At 41.3% G+C, this 24,000-nt stretch overlaps 1 protein-coding gene across 1 annotated transcript in view; it reads left to right on the plus strand.

Moving 5' to 3' along the window:
- The window catches only part of EMP2 (epithelial membrane protein 2), a 20,523-nt gene extending 428 nt beyond the window's left edge, over positions 1-20,095 (plus strand). Inside the window, exons 2-5 of the mRNA XM_014936569.1 lie at positions 15,243-15,354; positions 17,516-17,609; positions 18,976-19,122; positions 19,708-20,095. Of these exons, the coding sequence (XP_014792055.1) occupies positions 15,277-15,354; positions 17,516-17,609; positions 18,976-19,122; positions 19,708-19,892 (504 nt within the window). The 5' untranslated portion in view covers positions 15,243-15,276 and the 3' untranslated portion in view covers positions 19,893-20,095. The remainder of the gene's footprint in view (positions 1-15,242; positions 15,355-17,515; positions 17,610-18,975; positions 19,123-19,707) is intronic.
- Positions 20,096-24,000: the final 3,905 nt, after the last annotated feature.

The following is a 24,000-nucleotide window of genomic DNA, read 5'->3' on the forward strand; positions in this document are numbered from 1 at the left end:
GTCGGGGGAGGGGGGGAAAAACCGCCAAAAAAAAAAAAAAGGGAAAAAAGGAGGTGGCGGGGGGATTAAAAATGAAAGGTTTTGCTTACAAACTGCGCCTCGACGGCCGCTATGCCGAGCCGTCTGCCGGGGCGGGCGGGGGGAGCTGCCGCCGCCCTCGGGGGAGCCGCGGTCCCGGCCCCTGGCCGCTGCGGAGCGGGACGGGACGGGACGGGAGGGAACGGGGCTCATGGCGGGGGGCGCAGCTGCTGGGCCAAACCGGCAGAAAGTTCGCTGTCTTCACAGGACAGTTTTGCTTTTTTTTGTTTTTGTTTTTTTTTTTTAATTATTTTTTTTTATTTTGTTCCCGTACTCTAAGCGGGGTTTGCGTACACTACGATAACGTGTGATTGTTTTTGGCAGCCGACCCCCCTCTAGTGGAAGGAAAATACACATCTATAATTCAGTGCAGACTTGGGTTTATGAAGTTTTTGCCAACGTTAAACGTTTTTCCACTTGAGTCAAACTACAGTTTTAATAAGCCATTCTGTCTTTCTCACTGGTGGTTTGTTTTTTGTTTTTTGTTTTTTTTTTTTCCTAGCTGTAATGTTCAACTTATAACCGGGGGTTAAGAGCCAGATATCAGACAGGCAGCTTTCAGTAACATGGGTTGCTTGCAATATTGAGTATTTTAGAGGTCAGCTCCTTGTTTGGACATCTCCAGGCAGGACGTTGCCCCACTCTCCTCTCCTCAGCAGACGTACCCAGGGCTTGCTCCTACTCACCCAGTGCCGCCACCAAGAAACCTGCCGCTCGGCCTCTCCATTAATTTCTTGGCAGAAATACTTTGTTCACGTGGGGCAGGGAGGTCTTTTTTTCCCAACAATATGTATATATAATATGTAAATGACCAGTAATGATTGCAGTGGAGCATTTTAGAAGGATCTAGTGACTTGATACAGGGCTGTGAAGAAACCCACCGAATAGCTGTAAAATGCACACCTGGTTTTCTTACAGTTTTCTCTAGGAACTTTGGCAGTAAACAGCTATGGTTGGCTAATCTCCATCAAAAAAGTAGCACTTTCTCTTTACTTACTTTCAGGCTCTGTACGTACAGTGTCGGTATGTTAACTATGTAAAATAAGCCGTCTTGCCTGCTTGAGCAGACGTTTTTTCTGTCAAATAAAATAGTCTGTAATGACTCTTCCATCCAGGCCTGCTCTCCACTGCGGGTTTTGAAGGCTTTGCTGCCCGGGCAGGGTAGGGTGGTTCAGGAAAAGAGCTGTGAGGTTGGACTGCCAGGAGTGAGGTGGCAGGTGGCTGCAGACGTGGACAGGCAGGAACCCACACAAACGGTGGGGCAGTACTGGGCAGGAGGAGTTTCAGCGAGGGGAGAAATGTGAATTCTGGTTTACTGGAGAATCCAGCTACTTTTTAGTAAGAGGGTGTGTGAGAAATTAAATGCCATGCTAAGGAGCACAGTTGGGTTATAGGTACTTGCCACAACTGGTAAAATGAAAGTGGGAGTGGAAACAAAAGGTATATGGAAAGCATGTTCACCAGAAGCTGATACGAGTTTATTCAGTATAAGATGTAAGGACTTGACCTTTGCTTCAAAGATGTTGAGAGAAAGAACCCTTGCTGTCCCCTGTGAACTCGTAGGATAAAGTTGGAGAATAGACCATTGGCAGATCTGGAGGAAGATTCATCCTCCATGCTGAGTAACGATGTGTACAGATTTTATCACGTCAGCTGCGTGGCTGACATGGACGTTACCAGGTCAGCTGCCAGCCCAGCCAGGAAACCAGGAATTATTCTGCTGATAGCCATCAACATTAACTCAAGGCAAAATGCAGCAACTCCGTGAAAACTCTTAGGAGGCGATCAGTTTCTTGTTAGTATGCTCATTTGGGAAGGAAAACAGTCTGTTGATATAATTTAAGATAGAAACAGCGTACTATCAGTAGACAAGACACTACTGGTGGTGTATTCTTTATTTGTGGTCTCTGGAAAGACTTCTATCACAAGCGCCCCAACAGTGTTGATTATGCAGGTCTGCCAGTGAGGAAAAACAGTTGTGTTCCATTTGCTTACACAGATTTAAAACCTTGTTAATAAAGGAAGTTGTTCAACAGACTGAGCAGGTCAAGACTGAGGCTGCTACAATGTCACCTTCTTCAACAAGGATTCGGTTTCAATTCTTAGATGCTGTTGTTATTGTTTCTGACCAACATTGCTTAAAATAAATGAACACCTCTACCTTCATCTTATACCGTCTTGCAGTTAGTGAAAAGTTCATGCCTTGATTTATTAGCATGTCTCACTTCACAGTTGCCTTGTATCTTTCTCTTACTTCCATTTTCATGCCTTTTCTTTTGTTGTCTTGTTTATCTCAAGGTTGTTTCCCATCTTGGGTTTAAAGTTCCTACAGTGATTACAAGAATGTTGTACTGATGAGTCCCATATGGATATTTCGAGGAGCAAGACCTTCCTCCACTTTTGCTAAGTATATTAGATGTAGTCTGTCTCCTTTCATAATGCTGTTTCCCTGTCCATTTAAAAATGAGATAGCAGCACAAGGAGACTCTTCTTCTTTTGCCTCAGTGGATTGTGTATGTTTTGGTTTTCCACTTATGCTTCATGTTCTATTTGTGTCTTGAGCATCATCTAAGACACGACACCGCCACATAAATCAGTACAAGAATGTCTTTAATTAAAGAGATAAGTAGGTCTCTCGGGACAAGATCTTTTATATTGCTAGCTGGCAGAAGATGTACTTTCCAGGTCCTACTGCCCTATTCCTGTTGGAAGAAGACCCAGCAGAACAAGCACTGTGTTATACAGGAACTAATAAGAACGAGATTTACTCTGAAGTGTACCAAACACTTGATATATAAAAAACATGCGATACTTCAGCACAGCCAAATTGGAATGTAGAAAGGAACGCACAGCTTTTATTGAAATCAGATTGGTCTCAGAGGGACAGCAGGGGAAACATAAGCACAGCACTAAGGAATTCCATTCATGGAGCTGTTCAATGTTTGTTAGGGTTTGTTTTTTGGATGCTCAAAGTAAGCCTCTGCAGGGGGGCAGTGAGGAGGCGGTTCAGTCTTCATTATTTTTGTTGAAAGCTTTAGTATTTTAGAGAGAATCTAATTTAGTAAAATATATCTCAGTATGTCAGGTGATGCTTATGACTTCATCAGGAAGATAAGCATCTTAATTTTTAGAAAATAGATCTTGCTGGGTGGGATTCAAGAGAAAGCCTGATGGCCTGAAATCATTCATCAAAGGAATTATTATTTCTTCACTGAACGGGGAAAATGTAATTACACCTTTTTATTTTGCCTATGAAGTTTCATGGGCAGGTTTAATGGTGGTATGTGCATGCCAGGTGAAGTCTTATAATTTGGGTGTGACCTTAAAATACAACCCTCTGGCTGTGTAGAGATGTTCACAGGAGTCTGTAGGTGGGGCAGAAAGTGGACTGACTCAAACACCCCTTAGAAATGGCTATAGGATATGTATTTATGGTTTACTTCACTGATTCTTAAACACTACGCTATGTTCGGAATTGCGCAGGCCGCAAACAGCCAAGGTGGGCAGTATGAACACTCCCTCAGGTGTTTAATGCAGGTGTTAAGTGACCTGAAATACATCAAAATGATGGCTTTCTTCCAGGCAGAAAGTAGCCTTCCAAAACCCCCAGCTACCCCTGCTGAGCTGCGTGTGCTGATCTCTGCAGTCACTCTGCCGACTCGTCCGGTCTCTGAGGCCGAGAGGTCTCAGCCCAGAAGAGCCACCAACCAGCCCCTGGATTCAAACGCAGAAACAAACCCAAGTCTAGAGGCTGCAAGGAGAGTCTACGAGCTGGAGAGAGCTGGCTGGGCCTCCCCATTTATCGCATACCAGCACGCTTGACGGGGCCTTTCCCTGGCCCTGTGGCTAGTAAGAAGGGATGTGGCTCTGAGGTGACCGGAGCGCTATGTGGGCAGGCGGCCCGATGGAGGTGGAGCCGTGGGGCAGAGCAGAGCTGGGGCAGGAAGGAGCAGGAGGTGGCTGGGATGTTTCCGTGGAGGAGCCAGAGTGTAGAAGAGCGGGGAAGTGGGGTGCTCAGCTCTGCAGTGAAACTAGTGTGGGAGATCGTCCACCCGAACTGGTAGCGTTCACATGGCAACCTTTAAGGTTTACTTTAATTGTACCAGTTACAAATTAGAATGTAAAAATGACATTCTGAAGGTATGCTGAGTAGTAAATCCTGTCCTGTGCTGCAGTATTGCTGTGAAACAAAATAGTAGTAGGGGAAGAGTTTGCTTCTTTTATTTTATAGCTACAGTATTGCTGTGAAACAAAATAGTGATAGGGGAAGAGTTTGCTTCTTTTATTTTATAGCTGACTGTTGCACCGTCAAGAGAGATGTATTTTCACACTCTTCGTAGATGATGTGTAAACTCTGAAATAACTAAACCCAAAATTTCCCAATACAGATCTAGTCAAAGCCAAATCAAAACAAGCAGTTTGAAAATTTTACAACACTGAGTGTAACACGTTTAATTGGTAGCAATTTCCATAGAGCATCTGCCAAAGTTAAAACAATATCAGCTTTCATTTCTACTGAATTAAACTCATTGCTTTCAATCTGCAAAGACAAACCTTTTCTGCCTTTGTTTGTTGGTTAATTAGGTGGAACAGCATAAATCACTCGAGCTGTTCTGTTGTATCTGGAATAATCTCTGAATAAGCAGCAGTCTGTAGGCAGTAGAGCTCAGAGTCTGAGATTTGCTTTCAGAACTCTATTAATATCTAGAGCTAATGCTGCAGGTGTGCTTTTTTATTGCTTCTCATTGGATCAAACGGAGGACACATTTAATCTGTCAGGCTGATGGAAAGGTTTAGTATTGTACTTGGTCTGTCCCTCCCTGCCCTGACGAGGTATTGAACGGGGACAACCTTGACACCAAAATGGGGCCACACAGTGATTGAGCAGGGGTGAGGCCAGGCCACACCTCAGCTCAGTTATTTGCTTCAGAAGCAGGTTCCCAGGAGGCTTCCCATGGCTTGAATAGCTCATTGGTACACCCTGGTGCCATTGTCCCAGCTCCATGAAACGGCTGCCTGATTCCCCAGGCCAGAGGCAGGGCTGTGGCAGCAGGCTGCAAAGAGCTCTGCTGTTCCTGACCACTGCTCTTGTGTGTTGGGAGGCCACGGTGGCCCTTAGGTCACCCTCAGAAGAGGGGAACAGGCCTCACTTGCTCTTTGTAGCTTTACCACCCACCTAAGAAATGAATCCTCCCTTAAAGCTGGTTGTGTGTCATCAGTCCCATGGTCCCTGCTTGTATTACTCCACCGTACGGATCGACAGTTGGCTTTGCTCCCAGAGTTACCTGAAGTCTTTGAAAGACAGGAGAGAATTCAGCAGAGTGCCAAGGGCATGGGTGTCATGCACAAGCATGTTCCAAACTGTATGGAGACCTCAAAGAAACTGTTGGGATACCCTTCACAGGAGTGCAGAACTGGAGGGACCTCTCAGGTCACCAGATCTGCTCCCCTGCTAGCACCATCACTGGATCACATAATCCCATTTTGCAGAGGCAGGTCTTTCCCCGCCCCTGCTGTGGTGATTGTAAGGTTGTTCCAGAACCTGACAGCTCTAAGAGTTACAGTTTCCATCCTAAATGCACTCACACGTGATTTAAAACCATTTATTTTCATCTTTTGGTTACACAGTTCTTTTTCCTTCTGTGTGCTAGCCTGACCTACAAGCAAGTATATCCCCAGTCTGTCTTCATCTTTGGAAATGAACAAGTCAGGACGAGAAGTTCTTGTCCTGTTTAGCTTAGGAAAACAAGCTTTTAGTGTTTTTAGACTAGCTTGATTGTTAAGAAGGTTTTAAAGTTTACCACAACTTTGTTTATTCTGAAGTGGTATCGGTACACAACTTAAAGCAAATTGGCTGAAAGGAAAGGATGCATTGAATGCCTGAAAAGATGTGTGCTTTTTTTCAATTTCTAAGCATGCAGTTAAGCTCTACCTATATATACTCCGAGTTACAAACGTTTTGTAACATGTTTTGCAGATGCCACTGTGAAAGTTCAGAGCATAGATTCATGTTTTGTAGGAAACCAGAAAGTACAAGCAGTTCCTTCTTTAAAATTACTTCTGGGTTTTCTCAAACAAATCGTGCCCTTTGAGAACTAATCTCTTGAACAGATTGTTTCCATGGGATATCTTTCATTAAATACCAGGTTTTGTTGCATTTTTCCAAAGCGTAAACTAAAGGTGGATGAGCAGATGGTTGAGGGCATGAGGAATAACTATGATGGAAATTAGAGGAGAATTGTAAGCATTTCAGGTGTTTTTCAGTAGGGATGCAGCCTACCTTACACGGGTGTGGGTTGTGTTGGGATTTTGAAGCAGACATAGAACAGGTTAAATCTGAGATTATGATTAGTGTAAAAGCGCAGTTACAAGGCAAAGTGCTTTAGGGAAAAAGAATATATACAAGATTTACTTCTGAGGAAGATGCTGTTTTTTGCTGTTAGAGGAGGACTGCTGAACAGACAGAAACCTCTAAAGAACAGTTTTGAAAAGGTAAAGGCTTAAAGACTATTATTCAAATGTGCCTATAGCCAAGGGTCTGTTGGTGTAGGTCACTGGCCTTTGTACCTGCAAATTGTCCTCTCAGCACATGGTGGCTGTTACGCTTCTCTCCCAGGTTTTGCTGGAGTATTTGAATATGTTTGTCTTGAATCTCTTAAGCTTGAGGCTGTTTTTTAGGATTTTCAGGTAAGCCGTCACAAGGCTCGTTTTCCCTGTAAGTGCCACTTCCCCACCCTGTGACAGGGCATTGGGATCGTGTTTTCCCATAGATCCTGCCCTTTCTCTCCTGCTCAGTCTGCCCACAAAGGCTTCATGGCAGTGACTTCCCGCTGCAGTGCACACAGAGGGCCATAGTGAAAGGAGTGGTAGGGCAAGTCTAAACCCAGCCCCAACTTGCTTGCAAATAAATGACCCACAGAGTTACAGAAGTGGCAGCAACGCTGGCATCCCTAGGTCAAAACTTTATTAAAAACATTCCTGAGAAATTAGAAACATCAGCTCCTTTGGGTCTCAGTACTCAAAGGTAGCACTTTATATTTTTGCTGCATTTTTTTTCTTGGTTTTGTTTGGAAATGTATGGGATAGCAGGGTTATAATTTCCCAAACTTTGGAGTTCTGGCTTCATAGCATAGATCTAATGAGGAGGAGATGGTGAGAAGGAACAGAGGAAGTCCAGAGAAGGTCTGACAGGCATAACTGTAAGCACAGTCTGGTCTACTTTTGGTCACTAGGTAGGGCTTCTGAGGAGGAGCTAAGATTTAGTGTTTATTAAATAGATTCAGAGAGAGCTGAAAGGGTGCTTTGATATCCCCTGACACATAGGTGATAGGTAGGCCAAGAACATGAGCTTATTCACTCTTGTTTACTGCTGTTCAGGTAGTCCTACACGGTACCAATAGGGTGGACAAACACCCAACCACCATAATAACAAAAGTCTTTATTAAGCTATAGATGCACATTTATATTAACCTTGGTGCACACCTCAGGGCTTTGGTTGCAAGGCAAGATTTTCTGAAAGAAGCTGGATGAAAACTGGGTCATACCATATCTTGCCAGTTTGTCTCCAAGCCCCTGTATTTCACTATCAAAATACATCGAGAGGACTGCTTTGATTGTGCTGGAGTTTGCTGGGTCTCAACACAGCAAGGGCAGCAACAAATCTGGATCTGACAGAGTGATCATACTTTTAATCTTCTGCAGTTTAGTTAAAAAAGCATAAATGTTGTAATTGAAACAGAGCTCTAGAAAATACCACAAATCAATTTTTGCTGTGGGGTTGTTTTTTTTCCCTACATACAGTGAGTGTATGCAGGGAACATTGTTTCATTTCCTTCTGGATTCCTTAGTATGTGATGAAGGACTTTGAAAAGCAGCTGGAACTGTAAGTGAGAAGTTCTCTTCCTTCCACATAAGACAGGTAGCACAAAGAGCTACAGGCTTGAGCATGTTTTCAATGAACTGATTGCTCTTAAGCCAAAAGAGCTGATGGTGTCTGTGCCATCTAGGGGCTGACAGGACATTTAGCCAAGTCCAGCATCAAGCAGGGGCCTGAAATTTTATTTTTTAAAGAGCGTACGTTGTTCTTCATGCTTAGCTTCATACCAGGAAAAAATGGGGTGGGAGCCAGCCTGCTATGTAGACTGTTACTTTTATTTTGCACTTCCCTCCTGGGTTCCCATTCAGTGCTGTAGAGGTCAGAACCAACCAGTGCTTCCTGGAGGTTTGTGAACTGGCTAAAGAGATCACTGGTTGAAAGAGGATGTGGTGTTTCTGTATTGACTGTTAGCTCTGTGGTACCTGAGCATCAAAACAGGGCAGAGTTTGAATCTACACTTGAACATGACCAACAGGTCAGCAAGGGTCTAGTTCTACTATGTATTGGATTCCCTGAAAACAGAGAATATGTGAGCACAAATATAGAGACTTCCACGTCTCTTGGTAGACCTGTATTTTTAATTACTGAATTACACTTATAAATAACACTTTAATAAAAGAGAAAACTCATTTTCCATGTAGTTTGTACACCTGTGAGCTCAATCACTAGCAGCTCACTTCATGCAGCAGAGAACTATCAAAACGTTTTCCAGAGATTATCAGCAGCAAAGGCTCTGCGTGCAGCTTATACATCTATATGCAGTGTTAGCTTCAAGATTAGCACTCCTGTCCTACGAAATGTTTAAAGTCTGGTTCATTAAAGCAAACCTCCCGAGTCATCATCTAAAATAGAATTAGGTTGCTTTAGTTGTATTTTCTTTTCTTGTCCAATATGTGTTGATGGCACTGGAAAAAATAAGGAAGAACGGTACAAGGATGTGCTTATCCATTCCAGACTTCTCCTTTCATGAGAGAAGGATTCTTCTGTAGCTGACATGGAAAGGATCCAGATGTGCCACAGCTGGGGTGTGTGCACAGCGACACGCAGGGGAGCACAGGCACCCTGGGGATGGTGAGAAGGGGCTGCTGTGCTGGGCACCCGTGTCAGGCCAGCCCTGCAGCCCGGCGTGGGGCCACCTCAGCCCTGCAGCTACGAAAAACCACAGACAGGTGATCCAGGGGAAGTTATTCAGATGATGGATTGATGTCCAGATACCACGGACTGTCAGTAGGGTCAGAGCAATAGTCACCTTGGAGAGCACTGAAAGGGCAAAGGGTAGATAGGAAGTATAAGAGTTTCGATATGATCTGCCTTGTTTTAAGGAATATAAGTCAGTAAATTATAACTGTTAATGTTGGTGTTCCCAACTGTTAAATTAACTTGGGCAGAAGGAATAATGAAATTGGAGTAAGTTGTTTCAACTGGTATAATTATTCCCTTGGTGTTAAATTTCCTGATTTTCTTGTCTTTTATGTTGTTTGATATTTAGGCATTAGAGGATTGTTGAAATCCTCAAAGCTTTTGCTACTTTGGGAGAAACTCTACTGCCTGAACTTACTTCACTTTTGGTTCCCGTTCTGAGAATCACACATGAAACACAGAACCCCTGCATATTTGGTAAAAAAAAAAAAAAAAAAAAAAAGAAAAGGAAAAAAGTTAAAAGTATCACTCTGTTCCTTATAAACCAGGGAATTTTATGCAAGTTTAGAGACAACGTTACAGGCAAAAATATGAGCCAACTCCTGAGTTCTCTGTCATGAGACACCATGAGATGTGGCACAAGAACGCTGAGCAAAACGAAGTGATTATCATGTAAATCCAAACATCTATGATGCATCACAAGATGACAGACTTCTCATGCCACCAGTATACAAGCTTTTTCTTCTAACTTCACATATGCAGACTTAATTATAGCACCAAGGGGCAGAGGAATTGATAATTAAGAAGGCTTGCTTTGATTCAGTTTTCACCAGTGACCTCAAGAAAGTTCAGCTGAATTGAATGCTTATTGATGGCCCAAAGACCTGCTGTTCTAGTTGCAGTGACAAATCTCGGTGCAGAAAGCTGCAGGTAACTCGGTAACTTGTTTAGCAGGATCCTCTGCCCCTTCTTTTGGGTGTGCCCTTTCAGCACACTGAAGGTGGGTGAGGAGCAGTCTGCACACCTCCAGCCGGGTCTGTGCACAGCAGGAGCTGTTCTGCCCTGTTTTCTCCGTGTTTCTAGCTGCGTAAACCAGGATTGTCTGTCTTGAGTTTCTCTTCGTATGTGGGCTCAGATGAAGACGATACGAAAAACTGAGTTGATGTTGGGAAGTGAGGGCGGCAGACAATGTTGCAGGATAAGCTTGAGCCTTCTGAATGCAGATGAGCACAGGATAAACATACTCTACTATGTACGGGTTTCTCTGGTTGCAAAAAGCAAGTGTGCACAAACATGAGAAATGGCCTGGCAGCAAAATTTAACTGCGTGGGAAGAACTGAAAACATGGGTTGTGGAGATGACACCTGGACTGGAAAGTAGCGATAAACCTTCTGCTAAGAACTGTCAAAGACAGAAGTTTGCTTTTTGCTTGCTTGCTGTACTAAACAGCAGAAAAATTTCAAATAGGCATGTTCCACCTTACTGCTGGACATGAAAGATAAACTTTATCTTAAAGATAAACTGAGGCTTTTTTTATGGGGGTGTGTGGAGTTTGACTTAGGGAGGCAATCCAGTTTGGTAACGTGTTTGCTTACTACAATACAGAAACGTTGGGAACCCTGGACTGGATTCCTTTTATACTGTGCAGTTCTGTGATTGTCGTGCTGTTTTATCTTGCAGAAAGGTACTTGCCTCTGCATGTCTGGAAGATTGTAGCAGGGGCCCTCCTTAGCCACCTCCTGTAAAGCACTTCAGACTCTCATAGCCAAAGTGCAAATTACTGCTTCCAATAGTCTGCGTTACTGAAAAGATTGAAGATATGTGTGACTGCTGCATTTGTCCTCCAAAAATAGGGTAGCACTGGAGCATTACGCAGAAACAGTTCTTCTGCACTAATTGGAAAAATCTTTGTTGTTAATATAGCTGGCTTTTTGTTTTCAGTGTGTTTTGTGTAACCACCCTACAACTTCACAGCATTTGTGGGAAACCTTATTACTACAGGAAATCTGGATGTGTTCAGTAGGACTCTCGTAACTCATTCTTTCTGGATCGAGTGGCAGCCTGCACTTCTAACTCAGCTGTACCTGTGCACTTCTGCCCCACAACAGACGTTGTAAAGTGGTATTAAAGGCTGAGGCTTGCAACTGAAGAATTCATGTTGACATCCAGTGTCATTCCAATTATAACCCAAAATCTGGTTTTAATCTCACATGTGATGAGCTAAGTAAAATTTTGCATTCTCTTTTGTCAGAGCTTTGCCAGAGATTAGTAGAGGGACGTTCCTGAAATAGCTACAGATGGACGGCGGAGCAGAGCTGGAAGGGGCCTCTGGAGGTCTCCAGCCCGGACTCCTGCTCCAGCCAGGGAGTTAGTTCAGGATGCTCTGGGCCTTGCTTCAGTCAAGTTATGAAGATGTCCAAGAATGGTGATCCCACAGTCTCTTGGGCCTAGTTCCAGTACTTAATCATGCTCATTGTATATAATTAATACACTTTTCACAATTGGAATATTCCTTGTTGCAACTTGTGACTGTTGCCTCTCATTTTTTCATCATGTGCTTCTGAGAATAGTGGCTCCATCATCTCTATTAAAATACAACTATAGTGTGTCCAAAAAGCTTTTTTTTTTTTTTTGTGTGTGTGTGTGTAAAAACTATTAAAAGAATTCAAACCACCTTGGGGAATGATGAACAGTATGTGTTGCATCATCCCAGTCTTCATCCATGCCTAAAGGCAGAGTACTTAAAAAAATCTTAAACACCTTGACTTGAGAGCATAGTGTGTATCACTTCCCATGATAGAAAGTAAAAAATTACTCTGACTAGGAAGTTTTTTTTCAATACAAATATTGTTATTTATAACCAACAGACTAAAAGAAAAGAATCTGATAATTTCTATGCATCTTCTTAATGTAGTTTGGAGATTCTTTTTCATTGCAATGGTACAAAGTACTAGATTTCCAAATCTATGTGATTTTAAAATGCTTCTGTTCTTATTAACAACCCTTTTAAGCAATATTTTCTTGTGGCTGCATAAATTAAATGCAAGAGATGACAGGATTTTATTCTAACCCAAATTGCTCATGGAGAGAGGAAAGGAGCTGCCTGCTGTTCGGAGAGGATGCTAGCCTACCAGAGTAGGCTGCCCTCAGACAACTGGGGATGGAAGATCTTCTTCCTGAGGGAGCAGAAGGATGTTGAGTCTCCAAAACAAACTTTTAAATTCCAGCAATGTCTGGCGTGGAGGAGGACTGGTTGCTAATAGTCCACCCTGAGAGATGAAGTGCAGAATTTCTGCCTTGAGATTCTATAGGAGCTTCTGTGTTGTTGCTGGCTGCATCTTAGAAGAAGGGAGCTTCTCCTTGCTTCCTGCACCCAGATTACACAGAGTTTAGCTGAAAGACCCTCCTCCCCTCCTGACTCCTTGCACAGGCTGTGACGAACCAGAGACATTCCTTTTTGGTCTCCATGGGAAGAGAAAGTTGCCAGGAGTGATTGAAGTCCACAAATCTTTCTGTGCACTTCTGGGATCCCCGCTCAGGCATCACAGATTGGGTAACAAGTTGTTGTCTTTTCCTGGCATTAATTACTTGGAATTGGTCTGTTTCTTCCTCTCCCCCAGCACATTTATTTTCCATATCTGTGTACAGTTATTGTAGCACTGAGAGCACAGAAGATGTAACAGCTCATGAAAGGAGCCATTACCAGCAAATCAGGAGGAAGTGTCTGAAAATGGCTGTTATGAAGGTTCTTCAGAAGAGAAACATCAAACCATTCTTACTGTCCTTTATTTTTTTGTAGAGACAAAACAAAAAGCTCTTTCATTCAGTCTTGTCTTTATTTGGGTAAAACATAAAATGCCTTCTCCTCATCACCCATACATGTTTGTCCACCCTGTTTGAAACACTTCTGTTTATGGCTGAAAGCAGGCAAACAAAAACATTCCCTTGATTGAAGATTAAGTGGATTTTTCTGTGCTGGCAAGTCTTGATTTTGCAAGATTGGTTTTAATTAGCTTACATTTTTCTGTCTCTCTTACTTTATGATGCTTCATGTAATAAGATGAAATTCTATTGTTATTCTTAAAATAATACCGAGTACAATTTGATTCTCTCTCCTTATATGGCAGACGACTGTTGAGTTATTGTCTGTGTAGATACCATCTGTGCGAGAAATAAAACTCAGAAAAAAACCCAACCACAGGCCAAGAGAGTGCTGTGTGAAGACTGGTACATTTCACAATGAAAATATTTTGATGTGGCATTGTACAAAACCACAAAATATCGTCTTTTCCTTCTTCCTTCCTTCCTTTCATTCAAGAAAGGCTTGATAGAGAGCCATGAATGACATTTCTAGAAGCAGAACTAGATTCAGAGGATCTTGAGTCATACAGCAGAATCGACTCTTTGGAGGAAATTACCACTTCTGTTCTTTGTTGTGGCCGAGAAGGCAAAGTTTAACACTGAGAAAATGGGAAGGAATAAAAACTTCAGTAGCTGCTTTCCTTACTTTAGGATTTGACTTAGCTTTCCCATACAGCCATCCCAATTAGATACGGATATAACCTTAGCCTATCAATTTTCATTTTCTCAAAAGCACTTTAATACTGTTTTGTTGTGTGCTTGTTCTGACGCCGTACTGCAGCGAAACGCTGGACTGCAATGTAGATTTAAAGGATTAGTCGGGAACTTCTAGTCTCTACTCAGCGTGTTTCTGTGCTGTTATCTTTTTGTTAAAGTTTTGCAGAGTAGTTGTATTTTGGCCTAATGAGAAGTGGAAGTGCTTTAAAAATGCTGTCCAAGTAGTCCTTTTATTTGATTAAATTCTCCATGTGGCTCATGATTCTAGTAAATGGAAGTAGGGGAGAGAGGGTTAGACATGAAAAAAATCATGGAAGTCTTAAAAAACCTCATAACTGCCTTTTCTTCTGGATAGTTGCTGTGTTATGTGAACAGGATCATTTGACAGGAGAGAATGTGTCCAATGCAGAGGAAGTGGAGAAATATGTGTTAATGGACTGATGAGTGATAACACGCAGATAATGCTTGCAGAATCGGGCACTTTAAATGCAGAGAAAATATCTGCAAGAATGCAGATTCCTTATAGAATATAGCGTATTAATTAGCTATTAATTAGTGTATTAATTTTAATAGAACAAGAAGAAAAAGATAATACCAGACAATTGTGCATTTCTATGTGATAGTAACAGTAGTTTTCCCTAATCTGTTTGTTATCGTGCCCACTGATTTCCTGAGGATTTCAGTACAAACGAAGTTTGTGGTTCCTTTGTACATAAGATTTTTATTTTCTTTTTCATTTGAAATATGGAATAGTAATAAATGGGTTAGATAAGGTATGAAGATAATAGGTAGAGAGAATGTTAAATGACTGAACATAAAATAGGTAACTGTATTATTCCATGAGTAATGGGTTTAATGAACTCTACCAGTCAGAGCAATATGGTGAAGAAAATGGTAGCCCTAGGTCACTCATCAATGGGTAAAACTTGTAACTAAATGAAAAAAGGACAACCTATATGAGACTGAAGGTAAAACACAGCTGTTACTAAATCTAGGAGGTAGTTCTTGATGCACTTAGTTTTGTTCTATAAGTATCCTTTTGAAATCTGTGTTTCGTCTAACTTTGAAAGCATGGTTGACACAAGACCTTCCTATAGCCAGTGGAAAATCTAGCATCACATGCAAATGAGGCTGTAATTTGAAAAGTACTTCTCTAAAAGTCACCATGACAGAGATTCATATCCTTGCTGGAGAAGCTCACAGAAAGAAGCTTCTCTGGGTGTTTACCCACTAGGGCCATCCCGCTGGCAGGTGGCAAAACGCGCCTCTTGGCTTCATTTCAAGTTGTGATTCATTTTAACACCGGTGATACTAGTTATGTATCAGATATAACAACCAGAAAGCTGTTATGCTGATGTAAACACTGATTAAGTGAAATCTTTTATCTCTGGAGAAAGAATGTGTGCTGTGGACACAAACTGTGTACAACGTTCCCGGCTCCGGCAGCACCCGCTCCGAAACACACCCACGCTGACCTTCACCGCTCACAGCCACAGCGAAGTAGTGTAATGACAGGTTGATCCATTGACAGCTTTTAAAGACTGTTCATATGTGATCTTATTTTTAACAGATTTATCTCCGACTAGAGCCCCTACAGATCAAGAATGTTGATTCTTCTGGCTTTCATTATTGTGTTCCACATAACCTCAGCAGCGCTGCTGTTCATCTCAACTATTGACAATGTAAGTCTCCTTTATGCTCTTGTTCTCTCAAACATGCAGGTGTTTCTTTGCTTCATAAAAATGAAGTTGTTCTTCTCTAGTTGAAGACAACTTGCTTATTGAAAGCAGGTAACTTTGTTAGGCACACTAGTCTCCTTTTGTACCTTTTTGTAACAAAAATGCCTTGAGGAGGCATGTTGCTGGTATCTGTGGGTAAGACGACACAGGAACTTGCCACACATGTTCTAAGCCCGTGTTACGCAGCTCATCTTCCCCCCTGTGAGAAACTTGGCCAGGGAGTATATTTACAACTACGACCACGCTTTGCAGGGTGGGGCTGTAGGCTGGGTTCAGCCAGATATGAGGGAAAGGGCCGGGGGAAAAATCTGTCCTCCTTCTGTGTCAAGTCCATGAAGTCAAATAGCTCATCATTAACGCACGGGGATAATTTCAGTCAAGGTGTGCTTTGCCTCAGAAGTGGTTGTCCAAGATTCCCAATTAAATCATTAAAGAGACACCATGAATTTATCTGTTTCCATTCAGTTGAAGCAGTTTCAGCACAAAGTTTTAGAGTAATGAATGTTGCATCCTTTTCAAATTTCCTTTTTATTTTTGTGACTAGAAAGAATTTGCCTTTCATTATTTACATCGAGCTCTTAATTGAATTTTCCTCTTTCCAAAACAGCCTGCTAACCTGATTGGTACTTTTAACTGTATCTTTCTTTCCCTAAGAGGTATGGTGTATGTAGGCTTTTAGGATTAAAAAAATTGTCTGCTGAAAATACTTTACCATACTCAGTGAAGCTGGTTTGAATCCCATAGTCTGGTTTCCAAGACTGTGCTCCAAGTGAAATGATGTGTTACCCACAAAGTTATTGCAAAACTGTACAAACTCAGATGTTATCTCTCGGCTGGCTGGTTGATTTATTCCACTGAAGCAGGTCGTTAATTGAGCACTAAAGCAGGTTGTCTTACCCTGCTCCTTTGAATATTTAGAAAGCTGGGACAGTGGACAATGCCACTTATTCTTAGTTCCGAGCTGCTACATACAAACCAAATTACTATAGAAATAAAGCCCCCTGTACTCTGCTTTGTGTCATTAGCAACTTTTAAACAATTATGAATTTAAACTGTATAACCACCTTCTATTAGATTTTAACATCTTCAGGGGCATTTTATAGTCATGAAAATAACTCTGAAAGGTTTTTATAGTGCTCAGAGCTGAAAAGTAATATATTGAACTTGGACAGCAAAATCCAAATGAATGGCATCCTGAGCAAGTAATGCTTTTTCTTAAAACACAGTTACTTTTACACATGTGCCTGCTGTCATAATACGGCATAGTTTTTATTGCAGTATTGTTTGCAGAGCTGCACAGTGAGCTGTGAGGCTTCTGGAATGTCTGTTTAAGAAGCAGATGCTACCAGGAGTCATATTTAAAAGTCATATTTTTCCAGCGTTAGTCAAAACAAAGGCCTGGGTAGCTATCGGAACGGGAATGGGTTTCCTGAGGAAATGCCACTTGTGTGGAGTGCTTGCAGCATTTCCCAGGCTACTGTAACAGTCTGTGCAGACTCTGTGGTACTGGTTTGCAATAAACGTTAAAACATCCAAAAAGAAACACCACAGGAGGATCTTAATTCCTCTTCCAGCCAGATGCCATGGTGTGCATACTGCATTTGCACACTGACAGCACAATTACATTGAGATTGATTCAATTCAGTGTCAGGAACCAGAAAACTTAAATGGCTTCGGTTTCAGGGATGTATCCCCTGCTATTTCCTGCAAATTAAAAAATGCTGTGCCTTCAGAGTTGTGTGTCCTAAACAGGGTCAGGAAGAACAAAGCAGATCTTGTCTAGATATCTTAAGGAGTGAGCAATCACTGACTATCCGAAATTTCTGCCCACACAGTGGAAAATCCCTTGTGCTTTGGGATGTTTGAGATTGCCTTTTCTGCTTTACACAGGTCTAAAATGAAAATGACATAAGGAATAATGATACACCCTTTCTTCTAAAATGCCATTAGATCTCAAATTTAGTTTGAATAGTTAAGTATCAAAAATGAACAGAAATTTGTTCCAGCTGAAGTATCAGATCAGGAGACACTTGGAGAAGTCAGGAGTTTTGTGGTTTTGTGGTGTTTATTTTCCCTATAAGAGCCCTTTATTTTTATTTTGCAGGCCTGGTGGGTAGGAGATAATTTTTCTACAGATGTCTGGAGAGTGTGTGCCACCAACACTAGCACCTGTATGGCCATTACGGATCAATTCCAAGGTGAATGTCTCTCCCTGCCTTTGTCTCAGTTCCTTTAGCAGGAGATCTAGTGAAATCGCTACAAAATTTGCAGGGGCAATAATATATTTGTTCAAAAATCTGTGTGCTCTAACTACTGAGGTTTTCCCAAAACCTTAATACGGGCTTTTCATTTTGGAAAGGCAAACTGTTCCAACGGTTTCTGTAAGAGGAAAATGGAGAACTGTCAGGTGCACCTGAAAGCCCGAGTGTTTGTGTTGAATAAACAAATAACTAACAATGAGTGCTAGAGATTTCTTAAAAAAATAGGTCAGGTAAAAACAGTGGAGTCATCTGAAAGTGGAGCTGATGTGATAGAATTTGCTTCAGAATTGAACTTGAACTTTCAAAGAACCTAAAAATACTGGCTGTGCAGAGAAATGGGGGAAAAGCGGAAGAAAGTCGGACCACAAGCTGAAGTTTTAACAAAGAGGACTTAATCTACAGCACAGCCTAATGTCCTACTTTACAAATAATGAAATTATCAAATGTTACATTTATTTTATTTACACACTTTCAATCTTTGTGTATATCAAAGAGGTAGATGATTTGAAGAGCCGTGTGCCCATGAAGTACCTTTGCTTTCCAAGCGTCAGGTTGGTTTGGAGCGTGTCTGTGCTGCCCTGAGAGAATCGTGTGGCACAGGCCTGTCTAAGGTGACAAGAATTTAACAGATGATGATTTAACATTTGATGTCTGTATTACTGTGCAGTTACTGAAGTCAGGGCCCCGAACTAGGTAGGTTGTGAGTAGCTGGGGTATGCCTGCTGCTCAGGGCCCTGCTGACCCCAGTGCAGCTGTGCCAGAGGAGAGGTGCTGCGAGGAGCTGGCTGTGCAGCTTGGCTGTGCCAATGCAGCACTTACACAAAGCAGCTACGTGTAGTTACACCTCTGTTGGGTACTTCAGCTCCTAGTTACAGCACAGGAACTGACAGGATGACAAACCTCAGTCCAAGGAATCTTCTGTGCCAACGTTGATATCCCCTCTGCTCACATCCTGTCGGGTAGGGGTCTCCAGCTCTGGTGGGAGGCTCAGGTCAGCGTTTGTAAGCCCTTTGGGACACCTGGCAGTTTCACTGTGGTTTTGGTGTGTAGATGGTAGCAAGGGACGTGGTCTGGGAGAAACAGTCTCCTCAGCATTTTTATTTAGTTTTGCGAAAGGCTTTTAAAAGTCCATAAGCCCCTGGCTGTATTGCTAGGGAGGCTGCAGAGGAGAATGGCTGCTCAACTGCTCTGCTCCTTCAGCTGAGCTCCTGCTTACGGGACACGGCCCTGCCCCCCTGCTCGCAGCAGAAGTAGGCAAAGAGAGAAACTGTATTTCTAATCAAGGCTGCTTTTGTTTTTGCAGAGTATCAATCAATTCAGGCTGTTCAGGCTGCCATGACCCTATCTACTATTTTCTGTTGTGTGGCATTTCTGGTTTTCATTCTCCAGCTCTTCCGCCTAAAGCAAGGAGAAAGATTTGTGCTAACCTCTATTATCCAGCTCCTGTCATGTGAGTGATTTTTCAACACTTGTGGCTTTAATAATGTTTACATGAAAGTAGGAAAGGGAAGGGGAAAAAAGTTTCAAAAAGAATGAGCTGCATGAGAAATTTGTGGGGCATTTGAGGTCATAGCTTATCCTTCACATTTGGTTAAACAGTGAACTGCTCCCTTCTGTACTATTTAAGCAGTTAAAATGTGGACGATATCACTGCTCGGAATAAAGTCATTTGAACTTTGAAGGGAAAGAATCCGAGAGTCTGAACTGCTTGATCAAATTAAATAACTCTGTGATTGTTACAGGCAGGTACTTCCTTAATTTTTTATTATTCTTTAAAACTATCCAGATGTTTAGAATCATTTTTTGTTCATTGCAAATGCCATAAATACACGACAGCATTTGAAATGTAATCCGTGCCAAAGAAACTGAAAACGTGTCCTGAAATGCTCCGACTTTAGTTTGAGGATGGAAAACGAGTGTCTGCAACAAATGGACCTCGGTGGAAGAAGCTGACAGAAGGGAGACAGCGAGTAGTTGTTACGCACATTGATAGTATTTTAAGATGCTAAAATTTACTGTTTTCTTCCTCCTGCAGGTCTGTGCGTTATGATTGCAGCTTCCATTTATACAGATAGGCACGAAGAACTACACAAGAGCAATGAATATAGGATTGAAGTTACTCAAGGCCAATACGGCTACTCCTTCGTCTTAGCCTGGATTGCCTTTGCCTTCACCCTCATCAGCGGCGTGATGTACCTAGTATTAAGGAAGCGTAAATAAATGTCAGCAGCTAGTTATGTCTGTCACTACAGTACAAAACCAAACTCCAGTAACCATTTTGTATATAATCATTTACATGGTTTTGTAGTAAAGGTATTGTTTCTCTAAAAATGTACTGTGTTCTTGATACAAAACAGAATAAAAACCCCGGCAGGTTCACTGGGCTGCCTGGCACCTACAGGTCAGGGGCTGAGCAGGACAGAGCCACGCTCTTTTTTTTACATGTTTCATCGTCATAAATGGTTTTCCCTTTACTGGCCACTGGCAGTTTGTTCCTGGCCTCTAGCAGATTACAAACAAAGCCCGTGCAAATTAATTTGTAAGCAATATGCTAATGCATTCCTGGACCAGATGTATCCCTTTGGAATGGGTTAAATGTAGGGGGAGTAAAAAATGAGGCCCAGATCACAGTGAAAAGCAAACAATTATAAAAGCCCAAAGCTGCACTCGGTGCGTCTCTTCTGGCAGAGGACGAGTGTTCTGCTATTTATAATGTGCAGTAAGTGTCAGCAAGCTTTTATTAAAACCACTTGCTTTGCAAAAGTAAACAACTCCTTTTTGTACTCCAGCGAATGATTCTCTTGATTCTCTTTCCCATTTAATTTAAGCACACAGAGCCTTTGGCGGGAGAACTTAACAGCAAATTCACTGCTCCACTTGGGACTGGAGCAGTCTGGGCAGTCAGAAATACCCCAGCGGGAGTACCCATCAGAAATACCCATCAGAAATACCCATCAGAAACAGAGTTTCACATCGTGCATAGTCTTTCTGGAAGGAAGAAAAGGCTGAAAAAAATTAAAGCATTGCCTTCCCTACATCTGCAAATTTTTAAGCAAATTAGTGATCAAGCAATGTCAAATTTAGGTTTTTACAGCCAAACTCAACAGGTTTATTACACTGGGCTTGTATTATCTAGTGGTTTCATGGCTAATATATCATTTACAAAAGCATTCCCTGAGTCTGTCCATTAGGAAATTGGCCTTTAAAAAATTCATTCTAAATTCCTGTGTGGATTTTACTTGAACTAAACACTCCTACTAAATAAATCAGAGTGCAATTACGATGCTTATGAATTCCAGGATAGTTTTTCAAGATAAAATGACTTGGTGATTTTTATTTTTCAATAATTTTGTGAGAGAAATCTGTAGTGTAACACCAGGCTCGACTGCTCAGCAGTGTAATACTGGCTTTGGCTGACAGTGATTTTGGAGCTGGGAGATCAGCGTGGAGAATGAATGAAGTGGCTTTTTATGTTTAGTCACAGCTTTGATGCTTAAATATAGATTCGACTTTGTAAAAGCACTAACCACATATTTATTTCAATATATTCACTACAGCTGGCCCAATACACCAACAATAAAAAAAGTAATTAGGGTTTGAATGAGTTTTTGCGCTTAACGTAGAACAAATTCATGATTACAAAGTAGTGTAGCTCTCCCAAAGTCGATACTTCCTGCATTATCCATCAGCTGAGGGGCTGACCCGTTCCTTCAGAGAATTCATCCTCCATTAGTCACGAGGTACAAGTCCAGGTGCGTAACTGTATAGGAACGGTCTCCAACATGAGTAATGGGTCGTGTAGTTCCATCTCCATTCCTGGAACTGCTTTGGGACCTACTACTTGTCTTTTGGGAGCAAAGCAAGGCCAACACATTAAAAGTAATAATAATAGTAAGAAACCCAAATTGATCTGAGCAAAATGCATTCTCACCAGTCTAGCATGATGCTAGCATTTTGTCATTTTTTTTTTCTCTGAATTTTTTTGCTCTGAATTTCAGGAATTATTGCCCTACTTTTTAAAAAAGTGTTTCTACAGTTCAGTGGGAATGCTCTGAATTTCAGGAATTATTACCCTACTTTTTAAAAAAGTGTTTCTACAGTTTGCTGAATACATTTCAGATTCAAAACCTGAATTTTGCTAGCAAGCAGAATTGGTCTTAAAGAAGCAGATGTGGGTTTAAGGTTGAAAGTAGCTAGACTATTAGCTTGGCATTTTGCTAGTTTTATTCAAAAATGAAATATTAAGGGAAATTCTTAGGCAAATATGGATTTAAAACTATCTTACATCTAGAAGACAGTCCTGTAAAATCGTAAGTTAAGCTGTTATGCCACTGACTTGAAGAGATGCTTCTTCATTTTCTTGTCTTGATAATGCTCGGGTCATTTATAGAGCAAATATTTAAAATAAAGATGTATATATAGATGAACACACAGCTTAATTCCACAGTAAAAGCTCTGTCCCTTGAGTGAAAAGCGGAACGCACACACACCACGGTGTACAAACAGCAGTGTACGCGTGAGACCACATAGAACAGATAGGAATGTTCTGCATACCAAGAAAACAAATGCCAGAACAGTTTGAAATAGAGTTTTAACAGGACAAATATATTTTGGATATTCTTTCTACCTGATATGCCTTTAAAATATACCTTTTTCTATGCTCTATATATTCTGAAACTGTACATGAAAATAAAGTTAAAACAAATTCTTGTACTGTAATAGCAAGCTCGATACATTTAGCAATCTGGCGTTGTCTTTAAGCTTGGGATATATTTACACAATGTTGGATGAGAAATAGTTGAGTATTTGTGTGAACAGGTAAAATTAAATTTTTCCTGCCTGTACTAGAACCACAAGCTGGTTATTTTTGTCCTTTGTTGTCAAAGACCTTCCAGGGTAAGCAGAGAAAATATTAGTGTATGGAACATTTAAGTGTCTGGTGTCAAAAGAAAAGCTCCTGAGTAATGCAAGATCCGCAGATGCTCTGATCAGTAGTTACTTGTCAGGGTTTTTCTCCACCATTTGCAGAAAGAGCTGTGTATTTAAGATCAGGTCGAGCGCCTTGACCACGAGAGTAAAAAATGTTAGGGACAGGCCAGTGACTTCTCTATCTGCTGCAGTCCCAGCTTCAGGTTTGCACTGAGATGGTAACAACACAGATGGGTTTTTATAGATCGATCCAAAAAAAATGCCAACTTCCCAGAAACAATTTCGCAAACCCCATAAAACTTCTGCCTTCTGATCATAGTGAAGAAAAATGAAAAGTCCAAACTATTAAATCATTCACCAGCAGCTGTGACTCTACTTTTCTACCCAGCAAGAAACCATCTGAAAGGAAATATAGGAAACAGCCTTGGAAAACAAATCTAGAATATTTATGTCAACACACATTTTCTTTTTAAAAAATATGTATTTTTTGAATTATTCCATCCAGGACAAGAGAAAATGAAGTTCTGCACTACTTTGCTATGAGATAACTTTTTTAAAAAATGCATTGTAGGTGATGGGAACTGTGCTGCTTAGCCATTAACTATTTAATTACCCCAGGTACATCAACAATTCGTTTTATGTGCTTTTTAACTGTTTCAAAATAACAAAGGGACTACAGTAGTACTTTCTTAATCTTCAGCATTGTAGAAGCTTAGCTAAACAGACAAAACAAAAGAATCTTTCCTGTAATTTCTAAAAATAGGAGCAAGATGAGCCACTACCTTTCCAAACACTAAAGAGAGCTAAGATCCCTAAAATCCTGGTTCATCAATGCTGCTGAAATAAAGAAAATAGTGAAGCTGAAATTCTATTAAGTTTCTCATTTCTTTCATATGTGCCATAATACTCTCTGAAGTAATAAGAGGAAAGAGTGAAATGTGGAAGTAAATTAGTTTTAAAAACAAGCCTTCATTTTCAAGGCTGTAGAAACAAGATTACAGAATTAACGGAATAAAGTTCATAACAGACTGTAGCAAGTCGGAAACATAAGGAAATGAATTCTGACTGCTGTACAAATAAGGCTTTGATTTGGAACTCACCGCAAGTAACAATATAGTACCTCAGGGCAGAACAATAGCAGACCACTTGTTAAGGTACTATGGGTCTCCTAAAGAGTTTTTTTAATGAGTGATAGATTGCATGTTACCAAATGGTCTGTAACGTCCATGTATATCCTCTCACTCAGTGGCACAGTAGTGCTTCTTTGGGGCAATAACCTGGGATACACAGCGAGCTATTGAAAGTGGCAAAGCCTTTATTTTGCCTGGTTTCTTCCAATGTGATGCAAAATTGTTACTAAGGTTTTGATGAAACAGATACAAGTGGTAACTGTGTAGGG

Source organism: Calidris pugnax, unplaced genomic scaffold (assembly GCF_001431845.1).
Source record: "Calidris pugnax isolate Ruff unplaced genomic scaffold, ASM143184v1 scaffold17, whole genome shotgun sequence".
Taxonomy (NCBI): Eukaryota; Metazoa; Chordata; class Aves; order Charadriiformes; family Scolopacidae; genus Calidris; species Calidris pugnax.